The 18,102-nt window shown below is 47.6% G+C and overlaps 1 protein-coding gene across 12 annotated transcripts in view; it reads left to right on the forward strand.

Moving 5' to 3' along the window:
- Nucleotides 1-17,524, forward strand: part of depdc5 (DEP domain containing 5, GATOR1 subcomplex subunit) — a 33,235-nt gene extending 15,711 nt beyond the window's left edge. For 2 of the 12 annotated variants that reach the window (XM_014414406.2, XM_023155640.2), the window contains exons 26-45: nt 400-456; nt 1,187-1,370; nt 2,929-3,089; nt 3,248-3,271; nt 3,544-3,664; nt 4,228-4,395; nt 4,503-4,725; nt 4,827-4,963; nt 5,102-5,192; nt 5,386-5,448; nt 6,627-6,724; nt 6,938-7,018; nt 8,185-8,317; nt 12,550-12,649; nt 12,727-12,981; nt 14,320-14,489; nt 14,965-15,136; nt 15,213-15,273; nt 16,973-17,055; nt 17,127-17,524. In XM_014414406.2, the coding sequence (XP_014269892.1) occupies nt 400-456; nt 1,187-1,370; nt 2,929-3,089; nt 3,248-3,271; nt 3,544-3,664; nt 4,228-4,395; nt 4,503-4,725; nt 4,827-4,963; nt 5,102-5,192; nt 5,386-5,448; nt 6,627-6,724; nt 6,938-7,018; nt 8,185-8,317; nt 12,550-12,649; nt 12,727-12,981; nt 14,320-14,489; nt 14,965-15,136; nt 15,213-15,273; nt 16,973-17,055; nt 17,127-17,425 (2,681 nt within the window). In that variant the 3' untranslated portion in view covers nt 17,426-17,524. Of the gene's footprint in view, nt 1-399; nt 457-530; nt 1,371-2,928; nt 3,090-3,247; nt 3,272-3,543; nt 3,665-4,227; nt 4,396-4,502; nt 4,726-4,826; nt 4,964-5,101; nt 5,193-5,385; nt 5,449-6,626; nt 6,725-6,937; nt 7,019-8,184; nt 8,318-12,549; nt 12,650-12,726; nt 12,982-14,319; nt 14,490-14,964; nt 15,137-15,212; nt 15,347-16,972; nt 17,056-17,126 lie in introns of those variants that run through there. The other 10 variants (XM_014414410.2, XM_014414407.2, XM_023155641.2 and 7 more) reach the window with 10 other exon arrangements.
- The last annotated feature ends 578 nt before the right edge of the window (nt 17,525-18,102 follow it).

The following is an 18,102-nucleotide window of genomic DNA, read 5'->3' on the forward strand; positions in this document are numbered from 1 at the left end:
AAAGGTGTATGTGAGGTTTAGTCACGTGTCACAGTGAAGCAGGGGTGTCAAACTCAAATACACAGAATTCAAAATGACGTGCCAAAACACCAACAGAGCATTCTGGGAGTTGTAGTATTAGCAGTACATGCACTGTATGATACTGGCAGGCCAGCTCTAATAGTAATTTTGTATGGCTTTCCGGGCCAAATGTAATTAGGCTGTGGGCCAAATTTGGCCCGCGGGCCAGAGTTTGACACCTATGCAGTGAAGACAGAAGCGTTAGAGCCTGCTGGCAGCATGTCCTCCATGTTTGTAGTTTACGTTTGATTTTTTCCAGAGTTCATTTCAGTGACTGTGTGAAGCCTGGTGCTGTGTGTTTGCACATGCAGGATAACACTGCTGTGTCTTTGTCCACAGGAACTTTCACCAACCGCAGCTCATTTCAGGACTTCTCTGCCGCTGGTGCCGATCCCAGTAAGTTCCAGTTGACTTTATAGAAATGAAATGGGACCAGTTGATGAGTATCACAAATTGTTTGAAAACTGCAGGTAGACTCTGGGATCATAAATATCTGAAATCTCCAAACTGCCACTAAAGCCCGAGCTCCCTGCGAGGGCTTTGGCGGCGAGTCTCTCCGGGGTCGGCAGATATAAACGATGTCACAGGTCACGTGGCGCCGGGTCACCCTCTCCCCGTCCTGCTGTTTTCTAGCTTTCTCTCAACACTTTCTGATGACGCAGCTGAAATGAATTCACCGTCCTGTCGTCTTCGAACGCCGCGACCTCCTTGCTCTCTGCAGTGTGCTGTTGTTGCATGGCTGTGCAGAGCTTCTGAACCCATTGTTCACCTCTGTGTGTTTGCATGAAGGAGAACTTCACGCCTTTGCTAAGAACGTTTTTCACTTTCTTGTGAGCGATGCCATCACAGCCTGACCGTCACATAACCACAATCTGCATGTGTGATCGCTGCTGCGCACCGTCAGGCCCTCGGGAGCATCAGGCCACTGAGTAACACATCTCTTGTTTTTTCTTCCCCTCTTTTCCACTCTGTGTCGTTCGCACCTCCTCCCTGTCTTCACCCACCACGCTCCCTGATCCTTGCCCCCACATTTGTACCACTCCACTCTGGGTACCTGCATTTGTCTGTGCTGCGGGGATTTGTTGTTTTGCTGTGTGTGCGTGCGTGTGTGTGTGCGCGTGTGAAGGCCTGCTGCTATCTGCACCCCCCACAGTGCCCAGCTTCTGCTGCACAGTGGGAGTGGACTGGAAGTCCCTGACCACGCCGGCGTGCCTCCCGCTTACCACGGACTACTTCCCTGACCGGCAGACGCTGCAGAACGACTACACCGAGGGCTGCTACGATCTGCTGCCGCACAGCGACCTGGACAGGTAGGCTCCGCCCCGTCTGTAGGCGGGGTTTGAGGGTTTCAGGTTATGACCCGAACGAGTCAGAATCAGCTTCACTGGTTTACAGCTTGTACTCGAGGACACAGGGAGTCTCGGTGTTAGCTGCTCAGCCAGCTGTGGGGGTGGCTGTAGCTCAGGAGGTAGAGCAGGTCACCTACTGATCGGGAGGTTGGTGTTTCCACCCCTGCGTCCTCCAGTCTGCATGTGGGCAGGATACTAACCCCAAGCTGCTCTCCGATGCATCCATCGGAGCGTGGATGTTGTTTGACTCAGCTTGGAGTCAGTGTTTGGGAGACCGGCTGTGAGTGTGTGTAGAGCGCTCGGAGTACTCGGGGAGAGGAGAAAAGCTGTCTAAGAATCAGTGCTTTTACCACTGATACGAGTGTCCAGTCCACACAGGCGTGGGTCTAAACCACAGTTGGTATAAATAATAACTGAGTGACCCGAGTTTTTCTTCCTCGCCTCTGTCAGTGCGCCCCAGGGCGGCTGCGGCCACATGTAGCTGCCATCACCAGTGGGTGGATGTGTGTGTGAATGACTGGATGTAGTGTGAAGCACTTTGGGGTCCATAGGGACGGAGTAAAGCGCTATCCGGTTGTTCAGTCTGACGTCACTAGCCGTGTCTGGGTCTAAACTCCGCTGCAGGTCCATATATCAAACGATCACTATGGCATTACTGAGAGTTGAAAAACTGTCTAAAGTCTTTCATCTTTAATAAAATGATCAGCGTTCTGCTCTACCAGGTGTAACAATTGAGTTTAACATCCAGGCATCCATGAAAACGGAATTTATGACATTTAACGGAGTTAGAAGTTAGCAGGGAGTTAGCTCGCTAGCTTCTATCTAAATACAATATAGCATGTCCTGACTGCGGGGTTTTGGAAACAAATTAAAACGTACAGCTCTGTTATCACTTCCAACATAAATGAGGACAGAAAACTAAACAGCAGTGACGTTTGTAGGGTTACTGAAGTTTGGCTAGCTGATATATAATGATGTGCTACGTGACTGCTAGCGACACAGCTACGTTAGCATAATATAAACAAGCTAACTTTTTTTCCACTCGATAAAAGTTACCGTGAGTGTTCTCGGTGGTCAGGAACAAATGTAATCGCATGGCAGGATGCTGTAAAAGGACCAAACTTCAGCCAGGAGAACAACTGAGATAATCCATCCACAATACGAGGTTAGTCATTCATATATTGCTGCATGGGCTGGGCTGTAGTTACATCCTAAGGTTTTAAAAACTGAGCTTAAATAAATGATTAGTGGTAATAAAAGCCGAGGGAGGTCAACAGTGATCACTGACTGTTTTAGGAGCTTTTTGAGATCAAATAGAAGAAAATACATAACATTAAACATGTTAACAACACAAAAGCCATATTAAACGCAGACTACTTTAGGCCCGGAAGTAGGATTCGTCACGTCATCACTTAACAACCGGATACCATTTCTCTGGTTAAAGAGAAACTTCGAGGTTTCCTGTCTACAATCATATTTCTGAAACAAGATGCGCCCTCCATCTTTGTTCTCCTGTCAGGCGTGAAGATGACGTTCCCGTGATGGGTGCATCTCAGGTGTTTGAGGAGTTCATCTGTCAGAGGCTGATGCAGGGCTACCAGATCATCGTCCAGCCCAATAACAGAAAACAGCAGCCCGCTGTGGCCACGCCCCTCGGCAGCAGTCCGCTGTACTCCAGAGGTGAAAGAACTCTTTGTAATCTATTACATCGTCATCATTAGTCTGAGCAAACACAGAGGAAGCAGAAACAAATAAAGCAGCCGTACTTTGTAGTAGTCTTCAGAGTATCTGTTTGTGTTTACAGCTGAAAACTGAATTTAAAAGTTTTGCTTTTTCAGTTTTTAGAAGAAGGCCGGCTCGAGGTATGTGACAGTGCGAGCTCTGTTTTCAATCACTGGCTGGTGGGTGCACGTATGATGTTGGATGCTGTTCTTTCCAGTTGCACATTGAGTGCAGAGCCGGTCTGTAGATGAAGACGAAACGACGCGTCTTCTCTTTGGGCTGCAGCTGCTTATCTGTCAACCTTCAGTCATAATAACCGTAGAACAGACGTCCGTGTGCCAGCTGTGGCGTCTTAAAGAGAAACGCCAGATGTTTGTCACTACGTGTGACCCGATTCTTCTCGTGTCTTCAGGTCTGGTGTCTCTGCGTCGGACAGAGGAGGAGGAGAGCGTTTACTGGGTCAGCATGGGCCGCACCTTCCACAAAGTCTGCCTCAAAGACAAGATCATAACGGTTACTCGCTACCTGCCAAAGTGAGTGCACCCGGCCCAAATACACCAACACGAGAACCAGCAGGCGTGTCCTGTCAGAGCAGGGCTCTTAGTCCTGTGCAGGCCCCCCTCTGAGGACCCGTGCCTGGATCCACACTGACGTGTAGAAACAGACGGAGGCAGCAGCAGCTTTTGTTAATAAGTAATGAGATAAAAACAATAATTATTTGGCTAAAATCCAACTTTACTTTTGTGTAGATTGATAGCTTAAAGCAGTATTTGGAATTACTAAGTAGAAAAGTAATCCATTACTAGTAAAAGTAACGGATTAAGTGGTTGAAATGAACTGAATGTAACTGTTGGCTGAAGCTGGTAATTACATGTTGTGTACGATGGAGGTGATGGAGCCGTCTGAAGCAGAGCACGCGTGGTGACAGACTGAACTGGTTTAACTGGTCGCTGCGACTCCAGGACACTCTGTCTGCAGTTGTGAATGAACGAGCCGAAGAATCGTTGGCTGATGTGACGCGTGGAGACATGCATGAACTGTTTCTCATGTTAGCGCGAACGCCACGCTGGCACCAACAGCAGCTCGTGTGTTTCAGGTACCCGTACGAGTCGGCTCAGATCCAGTACAGCTACAGCCTGTGTCCTCCGCACTCTGATGCTCAGTTTGTTTGCTGCTGGGTCGAGTTTGGACACGAGAGACTGGAGGAGTACAAGTGGAACTACCTGGACCAGTACATCTGCTCTGGTGGCTCGGAGGACTTCAGGTAGCAGTGCTGTCGGGACGTTACTGTCCTGTTACCGTAGCATTTGAATAACTTCCCACATCGTGTATGTAATATGCACACGCCAGTCACTTCCTCTGCCTCCCCAGTTTGATTGACTCGCTCAAGTTCTGGAGAACTCGCTTCCTCCTGCTGCCGGCCGGAGGGGCTCGTCGGGTGGCGGATGGGGAGGGACACTGGGACGTTTACGGGGAGGGAGCGGGTGCTGGAGCGGGTAACAGCGGGGACTGGGTCCTGTTGGACGGCTTCATTCGTTTCCTGGAGGGTCTCAACCGTATTCGGCGCCGGCACCGCTCTGACAGGATCATCAGGGTGAGATTTTGATTGCAAGCACATCAAAGTGGAGCTCGTTACAAACCACTGATCTGCAGTGTTGTTGGCGCTGACGCATCGTTTTCTTATCTGATATGCAGCAGAAGAGTGCGCCCCTCAAAGGGCTCCAGGTGACCAGCCCGCTCTCTCCGTACCCCGCTGAGCCCGTGGCGCCACCACAGGGCAAGAAGGGCACGTCAGCCTTATCAGCCCTGCTGGAGATGGAGCAGAACCAGAAGTGCGTGTCCCCTGGACCTGTGGCTGTCTGAGCCTTGTATTATGTTCATGGTTCTTCACAGAACTTTAGGGCTATGTAATTATTCTGTGGTTTGCTGTGCAGCGTGTCAGTCTTTATAAATGTTGTGCTTCGTGTCAGGACACTGGAGGAGACGGCGAAGCCCTCAGCAGCCGTCGGTGACCCTGCAAGTGTGACCGCAGCTCCCACATACGTAGACAGCCCCCGCAAGGTGAGGATGTGTGCGCCCGGCAGAACACGTCCTTTTGCTTCACGCTGAGCTTCTGCAGACACGTGTGCATTTATGGTGCTTTGGTGTGCAGCTCTTGCTTTCTCTCCTTCCATGTGCTTCCTGCCGTCATCTGTTTGGTTCCTGTTGCTTTGGGTGTTTGATCCTGGCTTGTGTTCTTCCTGTATGCTGACAGGACGCGGCCTTTATTTTGGATTTTATACGTAGCCCTCGTTCCTCCTACATCTGTCACTCTCAGGTTAGTATCGGGGATGCTGGGTGTGCACGTGTGTGTCGTTTGCTGTGTCGCTGCCTGAGCATGCTTTGCAGCAGTGCTCGTAGTGATGTTTGCTGAGACCTCCTCGCACTGGGATCACGTTTGTTTGCATGTTTTATGGCTGCTTATTGCATTGAATCTAGTGTCAGATTAGTAATAATCCAGTGCAGTTTCTGTCACAGCCGGTTCTGCATCACTAACATTCAGTTTCTCAGCCCGTCCTGTTTCCTCACGTGGTGCCTGTACATGCAGATGTTTGATGGTGTGCACATGTCTGTTGTACCTGACCACATCTGTTCATGTATTGTCCTTACGCTGGTGCTTTCCATTAATGATGTACAAACACAGAGAGACCAACTATAGAGCAGGGGTGTCAAACTCGTGGCCCGGGGGCCACTTGGGGTCCATATATTGACATGTAGAAATTAGGGCTGTTAACGTGTTAACACGTGTTAGTCCGTCGTCACGGTTACGCAATTCAAACTGTCAACACAATGAACCGTCTGCAGCGCAGAACGACCCAAAATCCCTGAAATGCGTCTGTCAGAGTCTCAGGCAGTTTGTATGAAGTGCGTCCACTAACACGTGCTAACACGTTAACGTTGACAGCCCCGTAGAAATCTCCGTTTCTACAGTTTGAAGCGACTTTTTTGTTTGATGTTTTTATTCATGTTCACCATGAGCCGAGAGCACAAACATGCTGAGCCATTGGCTGTTAGAAAAAAGGTTTGTGTTGTTTTCCAATGTTTGACATTTAAAAAAACAAAACTACATTTTAGCTGAGCTTGTATCAAAGTTTCATCTCAACTCTTGTTTTCCAGCTGAGGAAAGCAGAAAACTGTCATTTAGGCCACAGCTTGGGATGAGGCAACTAAAACATTATTATCTGCAGCGTTGCCTCCAAGCACAGCTCCTGTGAGCTGCTGTCTCAGCACCTGAACACAAAGGTAGCTTTCCATCAGCCATGAAGCACACTGGGAATGACATCCTGTCTCATCCCGCTGTGGGAACAGATGACTTTGTGTTAAACGGCTCATTGCTGTGCAGACCCACACGCGTCCTTTGTGTCGGTGTGGCTGACACCGTCGGCATGTGCAGATACCACCAGAGTGACGAACAGTGTGTAATGTGGGAAACCTTTGTGACGTGTGCGACTGTAGCTGGCGGCTGAGACGAGCGAGGCTGCAGACAGAGGAGTTCAGCCCGGAGCAGCAGCGCAGCCTACAGGAGAAGCTGCAGCCTGCAGCACCGACGTCAGGTGACCTGCTCTTTTATGTACTCGGATACTTTAGAAACATTAAGCTCATCCAAGTTTTCATGAGGTCAACACTTGTCAGAAAAACAGTTTGTAGAATGTGGTTAAACTGAGACCGTTGCTTTTAGCGCCTCGTGTAGAGGAAACGCCCACGTTATTTTGTATCGTGACTTCAGTGCACGGAGCTGCTAATTCCACTCACTGATGTGTTCACAGTGGGCAGTCTGCAGCAGGAGTCCTCTCTCTGTCCTCTTCCTCCACACTCATGGAGATCCTGGAAGCGATCAAACATCCCACGTAAGATTCCTTTTTAATGTCTCCTGATTGTTTGGGACCAATGAGTCGGTACGATAACGGAGGAAAATCTATGAAACGTTAGCACGTGTGTCTCCCCGTGGGCCACTGCCAGCAGGAATGGCCAAAACTAACGTGCTCAGATAAAAACATACTTCAGGGTTCTTGTGGTCGCTGGATATCTGCAGGTGAGATAAGAAGAACATTTCTAACAATCTGAACTTCCAAATGAAAAGTGCCAGTTTGTTTCAGTCTAGGGCAGTAACACCGGTGTAATGTTGGGCAACGATAAGAAAATGATGGCGATAGAATATGGGTAAAATGCACATGCGCAGTGCCTTTGTTTACATATGCGCATGGCGGAAAAATCATGGCGGAGAAGAGCGAAAGCGGATCGTTGAGTGAAACCATGAACCTGAACTGGTTTGTAAAAATGCTGCAGCTTCACTGGTGTGGAACTGGTTTAGCTTTTGTCCGTCAGATACACAACAAAGCACTATTTTTGGTAGCGCATGCTAGCGGGCCGTCGTTATTACCGTGTTGTTTGGAAAATATGGCACACTTAAAATCAATCCTTTGATTTGTCTGAAAGTCGACAGAGCCCCTTATAACCCCGTGTGCCTTATGTATGAACTCTGGTTGTGTTTACTGACCTCGAAACGATTTTATGTGCACGGCGCTCGAAAATCTGTCACATGTTTCAGTACGACTTTGCTAAGCTACGAAGCCGCACCGCTTGATGGATTGTTGGAGCATTACGGCTATCGTAGGCGGAGCCTCGCGGAGTGATACGTACTGTGCTTCAACATAATGTTACCGTACTGTGTGTGTTTAACCTCTTTAAGTTTTGTGGATATTATAAATGGTTATGCTGAGGATATGTCGGCCAGTTTCCACTGGAAACGCCTTTTGGTTAAACTGTCAGCGAGGAATTTGCACTGTTAAAGTTTATATAACTTTAATGCACATAAAAAACAGCTGCTTGTTTAAGTGAAAATACATTGATGGGTTTTTGCACTAATAAAGTTGTGGAGTTGTAAAGTATTTTGTCTAGGGTCAATTATATGGTTATCGCAAATTTTCAACTGTATATGGTGATGAGTATTTTTGGTCATATCGCCCTGCTCTATTACTCTCTGCAGTGATTTGTCTGTGTGGTTGCATTACAGGACGGGCGTACAGCTTCTCCCAGAGCAGAAGGGCCTGCCGCTCAACTGCTTTATCAGCGCAGAAGTGGTTCATTGGCTGGTCACTAACGTGGAGGGTGTGGCCACACAGGGGATGGCGGTGGATATCATGCAGGTAGGACTTCCTGGTGCCAACTTTGATTCAATGTGACGAGATGGAGGATGTTTGTTGCTGCTGATTAGAGTGTGAGTCATAACTGCAGTGTAGGCCACGCCGTTAGTTTGCAGCCTGCATGTGGCTCCAATAGTCAGATACGATGTAGCAAAGCTGTTTGTTAATGGAGGATCTGCGCCGCACCAGGAAGGACGGCCCCGCCGTGTTAGCTCAGCCAGGCTGTGAAGACGAGCACGGCAGATCTAAGCTGCTGCTTGAACCCTTGTGTTGTCCTCGAGTCATTTTTGACCCGAAAAGAAATCTTTTTCATCAAAAATGTGTTTTTTATTCATCAAATGGTCTGAAGATAACAGGAGTTATTCAGTACTATGCTATACATGATCGGAATAAGTTTTAAGTCATTTGATTTATTTATGGGGTTGTTATTGGATTTACTAACACCTGCTGTCCTCAGGGGTCAAAAACGACCCCAATGTGTTGCCAATGTGTTGCCAATGTGTTGCCAATGTGTTGCCAATGGCCACATTGTCACACCAAACTGCTTTCACACATCTTTGATCACTGATGTGTAACAAGAACAACAACAAGATCGTGGCGCAAGAGTTGGGACTAGTAAAGTGCTATACAAATACAGGCCACTTACCAACAACACAATTTGTTTACACAGCGCCAAATCACAACAACAGTCGCCTCGAGGTGCTTCATGTTGTAAGGTCGACCCTACAGTGATGCATACACAGAAAGTATGAAAAGTAAAAAAATTACCATGTTGTGGAAAATGATGAGCAGCAGAACAAAGCACATATTGTCCTCTAGTATAATGAGGAAGAATCAATGGTCAGGAAGATCCAGAGTTAGAAGATAAAGAAAATGTTGCCAATATTTAGAGCACATGCTACCCTTTCTCTGAAGAAGCCCCCACATCACCCACCCACAGGAGTGGAAGAAGGCTATGAAGTGAAATAGAAGATGTGTCAGAGGACTACACATCTTCCACTTCAGTTATGATGAAGATCAAGAAAGAGATGATGAGATGAGAGAGCCTTTATTTGTCAGCTGCAGGTCTTTTGCCCACAACCGAGATGACAGACCTTGCCGACCGTACAATACATACAATACAAACATCACATTGGGGAGACAGGTCAGGCGAGGAAAAAAACATCGAAATGTGTAACACAGAAGGATAATACAGGAATGCACAGATATCAACACACCACAGCACAATAAACACAGACAGCAACATGGCAAAGAGTTCCAGTGTGTACATCTGATCTGGGACCGCTGCAATCTTCGACTGCGCCTCCAACTGACCCGATGTCCACATCAGAGGGGAGGTAAGCGTTGGAGGTGGCGTTGGATCCGGGGTAGGGAGGGTGATGCGTCAGTGAGTGCTTATCAGTATCAGTATATGTATGTGTGTGCGTGTCCAGAGTTCAGCTGAGTCAGTGTCCTTCACCCTGCTAGGCTAAGTAAACAGTCTTCCAGCCAACCCAGGTGGCCTTGCATGGAATGGGAAGAACAGTCTAAACACAGTCGTTATCAGGGAGTTGTTGTTCGGCTCCAGCCTTGAGCCCACGGCTGGTGCCGAAGGGGTATCCACAAAAGTGATGGAGGTTTTTACTTTAGTGCGAACAGCTCATATGAATTTCAAAGCAGTTCTACAGTCCAACACTGGTCTCTCAATCTCCCGTTGGAGAGCCGTGAGCTCTCATACTTGCGTTCTGTGATGTTGTCATTTCTTGTGCTCAAGGAGCCGATTCTGAGAACTCACGGCAGTGTGCCTCCCCAAGATGTCATCCAGTCTGCACTCAGAGATCTTATTCCAAGCGAGCCCTTCTGAGATGTATCCAGTCTGCAGTCAGAGATCTTATTCTGAGTATTCACAGCAGCCATAGCCTCTCCAAGATCTTATCCGTGCTGCACTCAATGAGCCCATTTTGAGAAACTCACGCCTCTTCAGATTGTTCCAATCCCAGCAGGCAGCCTTGTGGGGGTTTGAACAGCCGGTTCCGCTTCCTTAATTCTTCGATAAGTCAGGGCCAAGCCAGCTCCGATCAACCAGAACCCCGTTACCATGGTTCCGAATAGGTAGATATCTTCAGCACTCAGGCTCACCCGAGCCCAGACTTCTCGTTGAGAAAGGGGTGTCAATTGCATTTAGGGACCAGTTGATCCAACCCATAATTCCTCTTTTAGGTTTTAGAGAACAGACTGTGAGAGAGTGTTCCAGGGAAAAGTAATACAAAAAACACGAGACTAGACAAGGACATAAGCAGGGAAGATAAGGGAGAGGAGAAAAGTGCGTTCGCCAGGTCCCATACTCCTTCAGTTGCTTTTCTACTCGAGCACTGAAAGCATTATACACCATGTATTCTGCTTCTATTCTGCTTTTTAACGTTCACATGCCAATGGATGCATCAGAGACCAAGTTGGGGTTCAGTAACTTGCCCAAGGACACCTTGGTAAGAACTCCAGACTAGAGCACACAGAGATTGAACCAACAACCATCCAATTAGCAGACGACCTGCTCTACAGCCAACTCAATGACAAACAAGGAGGGACAACGAGGGACTTCTTATGGTTTTCTGTTAACAATGGCTTTCTTCTTGCCGCTCTTCCATAAAGGCCAACTTTGTGCAGTGCACGACTAATAGTTGTCCTGTGGACAGATTCCCCCACCTGAGCTGTAGATCTCTGCAGCTCGTCCAGAGTCACCATGGGCCTCTTGGCTGCATTTCTGATCAGCGCTCTCCTTGTTCGGCCTGTGAGTTTAGGTGGACGGCCTTGTCTTGGTAGGTTTACAGTTGTGCCATACTCCTTCCATTTCTGAATGATTGCTTGAACAGTGCTCCGTGGGATGTTCAAGGCTTGGGAAATCTTTTTGTAGCCTAAGCCTGCTTTAAATGTCTCAATAACTTTATGCCTGACCTGTCTGGTGTGTTCTTTGGACTTCATGGTGTTGTTGCTCCCAATATTCTCTTAGACAACCTCTGAGGCCGTCACAGAGCAGCTGTATTTGTACTGACATTAGATTACACACAGGTGCACTTTGTTTAGTCATTAGCACTCATCAGGCAACGTCTATGTGCAACTGACTGCACTCAGACCAAAGGGGCTGAATAATTACGCACACCCCACTTTGCAGTTATTTATTTGTAAAGATGTTTGGAGTCATGTCTGATTTTCCTTCCACTTCTCACGTGTGCACCACTTTGTGTTGGTCTTTCACCTGGAATTCCAATAACATTGATTCATGTTTGTGGCTGTAATGTGACAAAATGTGGGAAAGTTCAAGGGGCCGAATACTTTTGCTGTGTGTGGGTGTGTTGATTCTTACTGCCGTGCATCCAGCAGAGTCGCTACGGCCAGTTTATGACATCCTGAGTCTGGCAGGGAAGTTTTCATGCTGAAACAAGATTTATCATAGAAGCACAAAAGTGATATCATTTCATGATGAAGACACAATAGAAGATCATCAGGTAATGAGTTGGAATAAAGTTGAATAAATCCTTGAAACAGAGATGGATGATATTTTATACTTGTTGCTTTATAAACAGTCAAAGCAAACGGAGCCTTTTTGAGCCCAGAGGACAACAGATGTGATTAGAAGTAGTTTAAAAACGGCTTTCTAAATGAACTTTGACATAAACCCGTCTGTGATCATCTGTCAAAGCAGCCGACTCTGGCTGTGAAACAATAATCACAATAACTGATCATTAAATTTATTTTTTACCTGAAAACAAAGAAACATTTGGTATAAATCAGGTTTTATCAGACTTCGATTTGAAATGCAATAAAAATAGTGTCAAAATGTTTGAATTAAGTTTTAATTAAAAGTGGGGAAAAATCCACCTCATATTAATTAAGTATCAATCAAACCAGATGAGGACAAGTTTGACCCCTGAGGGCCACAGCTGTGATTATGTGCTGCCATTTAACTTTTATAAATGCTTCAAAGAAACCTTTCTCACTGGAGTTCAACACACAGCACTCTGTGGTTCATCAGACAGTCAAAATAATCTGAACATTTTCTCGTTTTATTTTCGCTCAAAAACAGACGATACTTTATGTAAACAAGGTCTGTGGCCCTAAAATGCAAAGTGAAAGGTCAGTTTTGTGGTGAGGGCCACAGCTGTGAGGAATCTGGAGGACATTATGAGGGCTCGGCTTGCAGCCACTCTCCTCTGTCCATGTCATCTGAATGTAGTGACCATAAACTGACTTCTATGTAGAAAATGTTGGATGAAGGTTTGGTGACGCACGCCTCGGGGGAAGCCATGCGCACCTTTGTCTACGGCTTCTACTTCTACAGGATAGTGGGAGAGAAGGACGGTGAGTGAACAGGCACACGGACAAACATCCTTTTAACTCGGCGAATACATTTTAAACGTGTGGTTATTCTCATACAGCCGTTTCCCCTGTAGGCGCCACCCCCCCGCTCTCCACCGCTGCAGGCGGGGGCTGGTCCACTGCAGCACTAGAGGATTTTTCCCTGTTCCAAAGAAAGTGGTTCGAGGTGGCCTTCGTGCTGGAGGAGCGGCGCCCCTGCGACCTCCCGGCCTTCCTCCTGCCCTGGCTGCCCAGCCGACCAGCTTCCTACGCAAGTAGGCACAGCTCCTTCAGCCGCAGCTTTGGAGGACGCAGCCAGGCCGCTGCACTGCTAGGTACACCCAGCCCGACCCACACCGTCTAATGCAGTCTGATGCAGATCGTACTGCAGCCTGCCTCAGGGGGCCGGCTGAGCCCAGCGTGTCACCAAAGGTGAACAGGCTGCATTTGTTTGGGGATGTTGGTCCAGTGCTGCACAAGCCAAAGGGGAAATCCTGAGTGTTATTTAGGATTGGATTATGGCTGTAGCATCACGGCCAACATCTGCTCAACTCTGCACCCTCCAGCTGTTGGCCTTGGATGCATCAACACTCGTGGTTTTCAGTTTGCACACATTTCCTTTGTTCCTTCAGTTTTTGTAGCAGCAGTCCTCACACACACAGACAACTGTAGCACAGCAGTGAATCGATGTGTGACTGCAGTCAGTGGCCCTGATGCAGTGTGCTTCTGCTTCTTCTTTGCATGTATTTGCAGTTTTCGTAGATTAACAGACGATGCTGTACTGCACCCCAAACTGAAAACGACGAGCCTACATGTAAAACCCACAGACGTAACATCCAAACCTCATTTACCATCATTCGTGTTTGTCCCTGACATCGTCCTCCCCCTGCGCCGTCACTGACACAGATGCAGGGCTCAGCTGGCCTCACGGGCGCCTGCAGATCTGCACGGGACAGCTGGCGTTGTGTTCTGCAGTGCATGCACACTACCTGTAGTTCTAATAGTATCCATGTGATCAAATAGCCCCCTCAGTGCATGCTGTGTGGTTAGTGCATAAGCAGCAGTAGTTGCACTGGTGGTGTGGAGTCTCGGTGCACGCTGTGGTGTCAGTGGCTGTGGGTTACTAGTGCTGTGGTGTGCGTTGTCCTCACCTGTCCCTCTGCTGCCTGCACTCATGCTTGTTTCTTGCTTCCTGCAGCCATTAAATGCATCATTTGTTAAAACATTGCTGTTTTGCAGTTGGACTGGCTTAAACTTTGCATCCAGGAGCTGGAATAATGCGCCCGTACCTGGAAACATGAATGTTAGCACAGTGATAAAGCTGGTGCCAGTTTGCAGAGGTTCCTGTATCTGTGCAGCCATGTGCACTAAACGGTCCACATCTGGAGCTTCAGTCTTACATATAAATATTCAGAATTAAGAAACAAAAATAGTATATCAACACATTAGTTGGTAATAAGTGCTGGCTCACATACCAGACTGTATATGAATACTTATTCAAAGCTGGTGTGTAATCTAGAAAACCGAGCGTCAGTCAGTGTCGATCCAACCTTGGAGGGTCGTCCATGAAGCCGTCAGCAGCTGTGCTCTTCATCATGCCTCAGCCTCTCCTTTTCTTTGCTGCTTTGTCTCCCGTCTTCCTGTTTTCCCACCCTTGTCCACGTGTCCTGTAGCTGCTACAGTTCCAGAGCAGAAGACGGTCACTCTAGACGTGGACGTCAACAACCGCAGTGACCGAACTGAGTGGTGCAGCTGTTATTACCACGGCAACTTCTCGCTCAACGCTGCCTTTGAGATCAAGCTGCACTGGATGGCCGTCACTGCTGCAGTGCTCTTTGAAATGGTAAGCACGTGTCCTGGTTCAAAGCAGCGCTGCAGTCAAAGCCAGCGTGTGCATCCCTCTAACGTCCAAACTGCAGCTCAGCTCTGTTTGATGCATGGTGTGCACAGAGTATACATGCAGTATGTACATGTGCTGCTGTAGCAGAATAGAAACATGAATGCTGTGAGAGCACAGACACTGTCTGTGGGAGTGTCACTGTGTCATTATGTGATGAATGAACCACACCGAGGGGAGACAGGCCGAGTAAAGTGAATCGTTTGTGTGGCTGTGCACAGTGACTCTGCAGGTCGTACGTTTGAGCTCCACAGAGAACAGCTACAAACACACCCGCTGCACTGGAGCACAGTGACTGTGTGACAGATTTACTGCTGTGCTTTGAGAGTGTGAAAAATAAGAGCCGTCAGGCAGCCATAATCTTTACATGAGCCCAGAGGAAGTGTCTGATTCACAGGTTTTAACGGTCACTGTCCATCAGGTCCAAGGCTGGCACAGGAAGGCGGCGTCCTGTGGTTTCCTGTTGGTGCCGGTGCTGGAAGTTCCCTTCGCTCTGACGTCCTGCCTGTACGGAGACCCGCTGAGAGCGCAGCTCTTCATTCCTCTGAACGTCCACTGCCTGCTGAAGAATGGCAGCGACAACCTTTTTGAAGGTTCCCGCCTCTCTGAACGAGTCTTTCGTGTGCGTCCATGTGGCTCAGTGACAACATGTGTCCTGTCATCACACAGGGTTTGAACCGGAGACGTACTGGGACAGGATGCAGCTCTTTCAGGAGGCCGTCCTCTACAGGTTGTAGTCGCTGTCTGCACTGTGCTGTCAGTTACACATGGAGCGCTGCGTTAGCTGCTGCAGGGCTAAACATGTAAAGAAACATGCATTACTCTTCTGTTGCTTCTAGTTTTGACACGCAGGCTTCTGTGATCTGTTAGAAACACTCCACAGCGTTAGATTCATGAATGTTCTGCTCTTTGTTTCAGCCATTTCAGTGTTTCTTTGACTTCCTGTTATTCTATCGACCTACGGCTTTATCGTGTTTGAATCTCACATGTAAACCTTGGCTGACCCTGTTGCGCTAACTTGACGTTGGATACAAGCCGATTAGCTTTAGCTGCTAACTCTAAACATGGTTACTTATAACAGCCGTGAATCTAAACGGACAGACTCGAGTAAACACGAACACGTGATGGGGCAGGAGATGAAACGATCAGAAGCTGTGTGGAAGAAAGAGGCGCTTGCTTCATGTTACTTTCCTGTGAGGTTTGTGCTCTGTGGCAGCGTGAAGCCAGCGCTCATCGTGTCGTTCTACGTTTACAACTCGGCCCCTTTCCTGAAATCAGACTTAGAGTTTAGGATTTTCAGCTTAATGTTCTCCATTAGGGCTGGGCGATATGACCCAAAATTCATATCTCGATATTTTTTAGCTGGATGGCGATATAAGATATATATCTCGATTTTTTTTTTTTTTTTTAAGCCATAAAGTAAGAACAAAAAGAGTTCTTAGTCAAAGCTGTGTCCCAGATGTCACACAGGCACTTTTATTAACATAGAGCAGATGTACATGAAAAATTACTCAAAATTAAATTATGAGCATTTATTAAATAATAATGCTCCATAAATAAAAGAAAACAAGGTTGTTTTTGTGCTAAACAAAGAGCTCACAATTGTGCAGTCAAAATGTAAACTAAAAGACGCTGAGCGTAATAACAAAGACAGACAGATTTCACAGCTGCTCTGTTCCCAAGTTTTACTGTGTGACTGACAGCCTGGAGTTTGAAATCCGCTTCATAACCACGTCTCTTACAGGTGCCATTTATGGTCCTTATACACACACAATACGGTAATATTACGTTGATGCACAGTACGTATCACTCCGCGAAGCTCCTCGGTAGCCGTAATGCGCCGACAATCCATCAAGCGGTGCAGCTCCGTAGCTGACCAAAGTCGTACTCAAACATTTTTGACAGATTGCTGAGCGCCGTGTACCACATAAAATCGGTTCGCGGCCATCAAGCACAACCAGAATTCATACATAAGGCGCACTGTCAACTTTTGAGAGAATGAAAGAATTTTAGGGTTAGCGCTGTTAGCTCGTTAGCATGTTTAGCTCGTTAGCATGTTTAGCTCGTTAGCACGTTGACGCCGTCCAGCCCCACGCATGGGGCGATGCGCAGTAACTCGTTAACGGAGATTTGCCGTGTCCGTCTTGTCGCTGCCTGCACGTGAAGCGATGGGGGAGGAGGGGGAGTTGTCTTCAGTGAAGGTGAGGCGGAGTAACGTTGTGTAGAGACAAAAGTGGACGAAAGAGAGGCAAACTTGCGGCTCCACAACTATAATTATAACGTAACATAGACTATATCGATATAAAGGATATTGTCACATCTTATATCTCGTATAAAATATATCGATATGTTTTAAAAACTCGATATATCGCCCAGCTCTATTCTCCATCATGCTTCACTTTGTGTGAACACTGTACTCTTTCTACCAGGTTTGGCTTCGTGCATGACAAGTTTTCTGCTTCCACCTTTAATTTCCCGTCTGAGAACAAGCCTCAGTACATCCACGTCACAGGTTAGTCCCGTCACAGCACAGACACCCACTGTGTTTGTGGGAAGCTGACCAGTTTCACCGCCTCGTTTCAGGCACCGTGTTCCTGCAGCTGCCGTACGCTAAGAGGAAGTATTCGAGCGGGCAGCAGCGCCGCCGTAGAAACTCCACCACCTCCAACAGCCAGGGCCCGTTCGGAGGGGAGGAGAGGGTGGGCTACTACTGGGCCTACAACACCATGCTGACCAAAGCGTGGAGAACCGGAGTGCTGGGCGACGAGCGGCTGGCGGACCGGCTGCTCAGAGACTTCACCGACTTCTGCAGCAACAAAGACAACAGACTTCAGAGCTTCTGGGACGGCTGCCAGGAGAAGATGAACGCCAGCGCTCCCTGACAGCAGCGTTAAAGCCGCGCTGCGCATCGCGCTGCCTGCTGAGAGCTGCTGCTGGCAGCTCTGCAGCCTCACAACAGCAATAAAACTACACAATTCAAAGCTTCGTGTTGTTTGTCGTTATCACAGATTTCACATGAACCTGTTTGTTTGTTTGTTTTTACATTTAATCGTTTGGTTTTTCCCATTTTCACACTTTCACCTCCGTCTTTCACATTTCGTCTTGCGGACGTGATTCATTCCTTTATTTCGGGATCTCGTCCCATAGATGGCGGTGACAGCACCTCTGTCATAGAGCTCTCATCTATAAAGAGCTCAGCAGCAGCGGCTACATGTCGCTGATGGAGGGCGGTCAGCATCTGTGGTGACACTGGAGATGGAGGAAGCACCAAGAAACAGCAGAGCCGTTTGCTTGGGTGTTGATGGAGTACAGGAACTGCACCGTCTACAGCAGGGGTGTCAAACTCAAACACACAGTGGGCCAAAATTCAAAACTGGAACAAAGTCGCGGGCTAACGTTAATATTTATTGAAATATATTTATTCCTCCAGATATGAGAATGAATCTTTTCTTATGGACTCAAACATGTTGTGCTGAAAAACTGAATATGGAACAAGCAAAGCTTAATACTAAACAATATATATATTAGCAGTGTAATACCAGCAGGCCAGCTCTGATAG

The sequence above is a fragment of the Maylandia zebra genome, linkage group LG18, assembly GCF_041146795.1.
Source record: "Maylandia zebra isolate NMK-2024a linkage group LG18, Mzebra_GT3a, whole genome shotgun sequence".
Taxonomy (NCBI): Eukaryota; Metazoa; Chordata; class Actinopteri; order Cichliformes; family Cichlidae; genus Maylandia; species Maylandia zebra.